The 8,748-nt window shown below is 42.5% G+C and overlaps 1 protein-coding gene across 4 annotated transcripts in view; it reads left to right on the top strand.

The window, feature by feature from the left end:
* The first annotated feature begins 6,132 nt into the window (after nt 1-6,132).
* The window catches only part of PDE6C (phosphodiesterase 6C), a 41,428-nt gene continuing 38,812 nt past the window's right edge, over nt 6,133-8,748 (top strand). For all 4 annotated transcript variants that reach the window (XM_083740867.1, XM_083740866.1, XM_083740869.1 and 1 more), the window contains exon 1: nt 6,133-6,774. In XM_083740867.1, the coding sequence (XP_083596993.1) occupies nt 6,295-6,774 (480 nt within the window). In that variant the 5' untranslated portion in view covers nt 6,133-6,294. The remainder of the gene's footprint in view (nt 6,775-8,748) is intronic.

Genomic DNA, 8,748 nt, shown 5'->3' with positions numbered 1-8,748 from the left:
ATGTTGCGCTTGTTTTCTGTGTGAATCACATTTCATAGAAACATAGAATTGTAAATTTGGAAGGGACCATGAGGGTCACCTAGTCCAACTCCCTGCAATGTAAGTATCAGAATCCTTAGAATTCATGTCCCCCCCTTGTTGTTGAACTTCTTTTATTGTTATATAAAATGTTTATTTTCCTCCTCTTTGAGCACATGGTGTTGCGTCGCTGGTCAATATTTGTTCTGTAGTTTCAACATCTCAAGAAGCATTAGAGGAATCCTGTTAAACATTTTCCAGCTATGTAATCTGGAGTAGGACAGGATGACAGAACCAATCAGGCCCAAACCAGATGAGTCCTCATACCTAACACATACGGTGGTACCTCAGGATACATACACTTCAGGTTACATACACTTCAGGTTACAGACTCCGCTAACCCAGAAATAGTGCTTCAGGTTAAGAACTTTGCTTCAGGATGAGAACAGAAATCGTGCTCCGGAGGCGCGGTGGCAGCAGGAGGCCCCATTAGCTAAAGTGGTGCTTCAGGTTAAGAACAGTTTCAGGTTAAGAATGGACCTCCGGAACAAATTAAGTACTTAACCTGAGGTACTACTGTACAGGTAAAAAAAGCAACCAGGGGTGATTTTATTTTATTATAAAAATATTTATATATCACCATATACGGTAATAAAAAAAAATCAAGATGGTTTGCAAGAACCATATCTATACACAATGAGAACCCTGCAAAAATTTACAAGCAGAGATCATCTGTTATTACAGGAAAATATTTTCCTAATGGCCTGCATAAGCCAAGTGGCAAAGAAAAGTGTTCAGCAGCTGTTTAAAGGTTAAAACAGAAGGCGTTTGCTGAATCTCTGTTAGGAGAGCAAATGGCCAAGAGGTAAAAAAGGCGAAGCTGTTGCGTCCCCAATACTTCACTTAACTCATATGCTGCCGAGATCTTGGTTAAAGTGAGGAAATAGACATGGAAGTGTCACATCCAGTTTGGCCTGTTTATCCTGTTTTCATAAGGACTCAGTTTCAAATAGCATCCAAATCCAAAAAGAGGGAAGTGCAGCAAGTGTGGAATGGTGGATGGTGGAGTTTGAATGAGTTCAAACTCCATTTGGTTACAAAACGCACTGTGACCTTGGCCCAGTCTCCTCCTCCAGGGCAGCCACACAGAAGAGTCCAGAAGGTTTTGCTTATTTTTAAAAAATAACGGCAGCATGCCATCTTGACTGGACCTGGATGAACTGCTTTAACGGCGATTGGTTGAAACAAGTTCGATACGACTTGGCTAGTGTTCACACTCCTGCTTACTGTGCACTCATTGTGTTTCCAATGCTGGGTTTTTAATCTGCGTTCACGTAACATTATCCAAAATGCATATGGATCCTGTACTTTCTATAAAATACTCCTGTCTGGTGCATTGTTTCTCAAACCAGCTTTGCACCGATTGGAGTCCTGACGCTACTGGTTTTTGACTAGTGTGCTGTGGCACCCTGGGGTGCCTTGAATGATAGTCAGGGGTGCCGTGGGCAACACTGGCCTCTGTTCCTCTTTCCTTCCCTACCTTCCTCTGATGCCCTCTTTTGTCTCTGCCTCCCAAAGGCTTGCACAGCACTTTGGTGCAGCAGGCCTGGCTTCAAGCTGCTCAGGTGAATGGTGCCTCTGGGGCTGGCCAGGGGGTGCTTCCCAGGCCCCTGTGGGGCAGTGTGAGGAGGCACCTTTCTTTGGGGCAGCTCAGAGACCAGGACCAGCAGCTGCAGCTGTGCAAAGGACTCTTAAGGAGAGGGGAGAAGAGATGTGGATGAGGGAACACTCCCCAAAGGGTGAGGGGCTGCTGGCTCTGCAAGCAAAGGGTGGCATAACTGAGTTCCTGAGCCCCACAGAGGTACCACAGAAAGAATGTAATTGGACAAGGGAGCCATGGACCCAAAAAGGGTTGAAAACCTCTGCCTTAAGCTATTCCTAATTCTTCTATTCCAATTCATAACCCCCATGTGTCCTGGAAAAACCAGGACATCCAATTTCCCCCTGCAAAAGCACTGCAGCCATTTTGGGCACTGCAATCTTACCCGATTTCGTACCGAGATCTCGCCCTTTTGGGGGGGGGTAGCAATCTCATGTGGGTCACGTGACATATGTGGGAGCATGGCTGGGAAGACACACTTCCTGGTTTGGGGAACTCAGCATGTTGGAGGGTATGCTGTAGTCAAGGTGTGAACACCTTTGCACAGAGTAAAAATACCCTGCTCTGATAATGCTCCTTTGAGTGTGCACAAAGACAAACAAATTAAGCTGTGTTGATGTGAAACGAGGTTGGGATGGGCTGAGAGATAGCTGTGAAGTGCAAGCAGAAAAGCACTGCGTGAAACATACCTTTTCTCCAGCATTTCAAGATTGGTTTTGTTTTCGTCTTTTGTCTTTTTCATTGGATGCTTCTCCTGTTGTGTGTGTAAACCATGGGTAGGAAAACTAAGGCCCGGGGGCCGAATCCGGCCCAATCGCCTTCTAAATCCGGCCCATGGACGGTCCAGGAATCAGTGTGTTTTTACATGAGTAGAATGTGTCCTTTTATTTAAAATGCATCTCTGGATTATTTGTGGGGCATAGGAATTCGTTCACCCCCCACCAAATAAATATAGTCCAGCCCCCCACAAGGTCTGAGGGACAGTGGACCGGCCCCCTGCTGGAAAAGTTTGCTGACCCCTGAACTCAGCCACTATTTCTCAGCCTAAGCCACTTCACAGGCGTGATATGCGATTAAAAAAGAGGCTGTAGATATATGCTGCCCTGAGCTCCTCTGAGGAATGACGGGATAAAATAATTGCTAGACTCCCTGCTTCAGTAGTTTAAGCCATGTACTGGGAAATCCTCCAGATATAAAAGGCTTTGTACATGTGCTCTAGCCTCAGCTGGGCCAAAAAGGAGGGCACAAGCTGACTGACCCACCCTCCTTTGGTTACAGGGTTACCTCAGGTTTAACCCAACCATTTGTTCAAGAGCCAAGAACGATGTTTTTCATGTAATCATATATCAGCTGAGAGAAAGGATGCTTCCTCCCTTCCTTGGGTTAGCTCTTTTGAAATGAATGTTAACAGCTATGAATTTCTGATTTCTTTGTCATAACTTGCAGGATGTTAATAATGTTCTGTGTGTGACAGAGAGAGATCATGCCCATTAGAGAGAAGTGAATTGGAATTGAAACACCCTACCTGTATGAAGGATTGGAGCCCATGACATTTCTGTTTATGCTTTTATGATTTGGTGGTAGGCTAGAACGAGGGATGGAGGAGAAATTTGATTCAATTCCCATTTAAGACAAACTCACCTAATAGACCTATAATATATAAATTTAATAAATAAATCCATTAGTAATAATAATAATTCACATTTTTCAAACTGAAACACAGCCAAAACACAACTGAAAGCGAAACACAGATTTTCCATATGGAATTTCTTTGAAGGATTAAAAAAATTGCTGCAGAATTGTGGAGAACTAAATTTAATATTGGTAAAATGAGAAACTGAAACAAACGAAGAAGAGGAAGAAGAAGAAGAAGAAGAAGAAGAAGAAGAAGAAGAAGAAGAAGAAGAAGAAGAAGAAGAAGATGATGATGATAGACCGCTTCATCCCTTTTTGGTACAGTCCACAAACTCTCAATTTCTTTTGAAAATCTCAAAAGATGAACCACATCTTGAGGAATGAACTCCTGTTGCCATGACTACACTCAGATGTAAACACTAGGCTGAACAAGTGGGACCTTATAAATACCTTTGGCATTTACATGCTACTTGAATCTATTTTGAATAGCCACATGTCTGTCAGTTATCCTTCTTAGGAGTTTCCATGTACTGTAGGAGCTCAAAGATGGCGTATGGCTAAGAAGCATTCCATAAATAGTTGTGTTTGCTGTTGTAACTGCAAGCGTCAACAATATGTCATGCATGTTAAAATAACAAGACATGTGTATATCAAGATTATTTTGAAATAGCAACACAATAAAGAAAAATACTCTTAGTTGACCACAATCATAAACCCCAAAAGCATTTATTTGGAAAACAGAATCAAGCATTTAAAACTAGCTTCTTCTTTTGTGCTGACCTGAAAACAAATACCTGTATACTCAAAGTGAGATTAATTTGTACACTTAAAAACATGTGTTATTGAAATATTTGATCACCACTCATGCTTATTTTATTTATATAACAAGTTTGAGCAATGTAACTGTTGGGTGGATTTGTAGCTTGTTGATCGATCAAATACAGAGTGCTCACTAATGGCTCCTCTTCACCTTGTAAAAAAATGACAAGTGGGATGCCGCAGGGTTCTGTCCTGGGCCCATTGATGTTCAACATCTTTATAAATGACTTGGATTAAGGCATGGGGGGATGCTCATCAAATTTGCAGATAATACCAAACTGGGAGGGGTAGCCAATGCTCCAAAAGACAGAATTGGGATTCAAGATGACCTTAACAGAACTGGGCCAAAACCAGACCTTTTTTTTTAAAGGTGCTGGTACTATGTACCCTTGATGCCAGAGGAAGCCACCAGGGCTTAGGAATTTGCCTCTCCCACCTGCTTAAGTTTGATAAATAAATAGAGTTTATCTAATAAGCTTTTATTAATGTGGGAAAGGATCAAATGTACTAAGACCATTGCTTACCTCTGTGGAAAATAATTTGGGGGGATTTAAAAAAAAAATATCATAAACTGCCAGACTAAAAAAAATGTACTGAAATAAATTTAGATTTCTATATTACTTTCATGGGATGGGATTCACCTGACAAACCCTCTCAACTGATGCTCTGTTCAAGGTGTCTGCTTGCACAACAGGGCTCCCCAATCTCCTGAAATTGGTTGGGGGGTGGGTAGGGGAAGCCCCAGAACAGCACATGGGGTGAGGGGAAAGGGGGATTGTTCTGTCTGGCAAGTTGATGTGCTTGAGCAGTTTGAATGTTCAACATAGTGCAGCAATGAATTCCACCCACTATACATAATTATGTGATAAAATTATCATCAGGGTTAGCACACAAAAGTTATTGTTATGGTTACGACTATATTGTATCTGAAGCAGTTTATTAAGAGTTCATTTTATGATTTCTTTAGTCAGTTCTTGCCTAATAATACAATGCATTTTAATAAAAAGAAGACTCTTTTTAAAGCATCATAAAGATTTACTAATAATACTTAGGCAAGGATTAAGGTCGGAAATTGTCTCATGATTGTTTGAACCAATGGGAAGTTTTTTCCTTAAAAGATGTTGGCCGTTAAAAAAGAGAAGAGAATTAGAGTTTGTTATTTCTTTTACAGAATTATCAATTAAAATCTTTATTGTGATTCAAAACTCTTTTGGCTCGCTTCTTCCTATACTAAAACAAACTATGCAGCCCACTCCTTTGCATGCCTTGTCTGAAGGGAAATTTATTAAGTTCAATGGCTTGCATTCCTAAGTTACACTCAGAGTACAGCCACTGAAATCAACTGGTCTAAATTAGTCATGGCCATTAATTTTTGTATTGCAGCCTAAAGCATTTTACCTAGCTGTCTTGGACATTCAAGTTCACTGAGTTAAATCATCCCACCTTTGTGTAAATACTTTAACGTTTGTTCCATTCTATACATTTGTGCTACTGCAGTTATTGTTTCCAGAACTACCCAGTTTCCTAGCAAGAGAAAGCTTTCCTATGAAATGAGTGGCTTCCTGGTGTGTTTCATGTATCCAAGGCACAAGTATAATTTATATTGAAGAGTGTCTGTGCATGTGCACAGGAGTGCACGTGTGGGCATGTGAAGTACTTATTTGCATACCTGTGGGGAGGGAAAGAGGCTTAAGTATTTCCCACATTGTGCACCAAAGGAAATTTCTAATCCATTAAAGAAATAAAGAGCATAAAATACAAGCGAGAATATATCGGCACCCACTTACATGCACTCTTTTTTTTTACACCGTTGCACAATCTAGGAACAGTTGGTTTAGTTTATCACTCTAAAATGTCTCCCTTTGGATTTATGAGCTAAGAGTGCTCAAGGGTTTAGTGTCCTGACATCTCTTTAATTAGCAGTCTCCTGGATCCTTCGCTAAGAAGACACTAAGCCAGCGGACTGCTGTCAAATCTTAAGGATTTCAGAAGGTTGGAAAGCTACAGAGCAAGCCTACAAGTCTATAGCCTATGCCTATATTCTATACAGAATGTGCAATCTACCATTTTCCCCTTAGAAGCAAAGTTCGACTTTTCGCTGTGATTGCTGCTGCTTTGATGGTGATGGAGGTGTGAAGCGGCGAAAAAGCTACCGAGCAAAAATGGGCGAGATAAGTAAAGATGATGTCGAGAAATATCTGGAGAACAACCCACAGTTTGCCAAGGAGTATTACGACAAAAAACTGCGTGCGGAAGTAGTGGGAAGCGTCTTCAAAGTCAACCCTGGGGATGTAAAGGATGGAATCTCCTTCAAGGAAATGACAAAGCTGGAGGAATGTCAGGTGCTTTTTGAGCTGATGATGGAAATCCAGGAAGAAGCCAGCTCTGTGGAAAAGATAGTGCACAAAATCCTGCAAAGGATGGCACAGTTGCTGGCAGCTGACCGGTGTAGTATGTTTATTCAACGTTCCCGCAATGGTATTCCAGAAGTGGCTAGCAGGCTCATGGATGTCACTCCTACTTCCAAATTTGAGAGCAATCTGGTGCCTCCTGAGAAAGAAGTCGTTTTTCCTCTGGACATTGGGATAGTTGGGTGGGTTGCTCATACCAAGAAGGTATTTAACATACCAGATGTAAAAAAGGTAAGTGAGAAAGCTTTTCTGGGTTTGGTGTAGGGTAACCTCTCCCCGCTCCCCTTTAAGTGAAAGGCTAGTCAACATTGTGCCCTCCAGACACTGTCAGACTACAACTCCTATCTTCCCTGACACTCTGGCTGAGGTTGTGGTCCAAAACGTATGGATGATACCACATTGGCCACCCCAGTTTATAGTTTACGGGGCAAATGGAATGAAGGAATTACAGGACCGTTCCTTCAAGAGCCAAACCCATATCTAGACATATTGTTGGAAATGCGGAGGGGGGAAGCTTTCAGTCAATTAACAAGTTTCCAGGTCCTGTATTTACCCTGTGTGTTAAGAAAGTAAATGCAAACTTGGGAGCTGAACATCCAAACAGTGGCATTCACATAGATAGCGAGGGAGAGATTCAGAGCTGATTTGAGCCACATGTGTGAAAAGTATAGAGAGTTTTCAATCTCTCAGGAATAACCACCTTAAAATACCTTAAAAGGGAGAAATGCAGGGCTGTCTGCCTGATCCTCTGCAGAGTTAGACTTAGGTGTGCCTAACTCTGTTTTGGATTGGTCTGTTTAGTGGGTCACAAGTTGTGTAAGCTTACAGTAGCCACCTCCACTCAACTGCTTTAATCTGGAGCAGTCCCAAAGACTTCAGTAGAGACTGAAATAAATGGGATGCAGACCTGCCAGAGGCGGGGCTAGCACGAGGCTCTGCATCCAGTTTCAGGTATTGGGCGCCATTGAGAGCAGTACTGTTCCATGCCCCTCAAGTGTCCCAATTTTCCAGGGACAGTCTGGAATTACAGAAGCCATCCCACAGAAGAATAGGATGTCCCTATTTTCACTGGAGAAATGTTGGTGGGTATGCAGTTGGAAACAGGCTGATTGCAACTCCAAGGAACCATTCACTGCTGTGCCCTTACGCAGCTGCCATTTGTTTCAATGGACCTTGCACAAGAGAACTGTCTTGATGCCTTGTAAAAAGGTAAAAGGTAAAGGTACCCCTGCCCGTACGGGCCAGTCTTGACAGACTCTGGGGTTGTGCGCCCATCTCACTTAAGAGGCCAGGGGCCAGCGCTGTCCGGAGACACTTCCGGGTCACGTGGCCAGCGTGACAAAGCTGCATCTGGCGAGCCAGAGCCGCACACGGAAACGCCGTTTACCTTCCCGCTGGTAAGCGGTCCCTATTTATCTACTTGCACCCGGAGGTGCTTTCGAACTGCTAGGTTGGCAGGCGCTGGGACCGAGCAGCGGGAGCGCACCCCGCCGCAGGGATTCGAACCGCCGACCTTTCGATCGGCAAGTCCTAGGCGCTGAGGCTTTAACCCACAGCGCCACCTGCGTCCTTCTTGATGCCTTGTAACCTGGATTAAATAACAGTAGGGAGAGGACATACCAGATAGGCCTGTGTTCGATTATAGAATCAGACTGCTTTGGCTACAGGCTCATTATGACCTGTTTTGAAATTATTTTCCACCATCCAAAATATACCCAGATTTGAGGTAGGAAAGCTAATATACTTGTGAAATTTGAAATCATGCCATATAGCACCTGTCTCGGTATTTTGGTTCTGATTACTGGGACCATTTTGTATGACAAGCAATATTGTACTTACTGCCTGTTGCCATCAACAGAGGCCTGGGTGGATAATCTTTTTAAATTCATAAAGCAGATTACAGGAGAAAAGATCGACAGGACCAGAGAATATGTGCATCTCATTAGACTAAGCACTGTTATTCTAATATTAATGAGTGACTGTTGCCGCTTGAAATATGGTATGCTCTACATTTTGGTACCAATGATATTTGGATATAATTAAGAAACAAACCAACCTAGGGGCATGGTCCAGTTAGATATCTCCTATTGAAATTAATGGAGCTAAACAGTTTTTTTGTATTTTTATCTTTGACTAGATTGTGCTCAAGTTTCTTTATAAAGCAGGAGAGGGATTAGGTGTGTTTTCTGTGTCATTTACATTTGC

The sequence above is a fragment of the Podarcis gaigeae genome (assembly GCF_964106915.1).
Source record: "Podarcis gaigeae genome assembly, chromosome: 5".
Classification (NCBI taxonomy): Eukaryota; Metazoa; Chordata; class Lepidosauria; order Squamata; family Lacertidae; genus Podarcis; species Podarcis gaigeae.
Note: the sequence above shows the minus strand (reverse complement) of the source record. Positions and strands in the feature narration are given on the sequence as shown.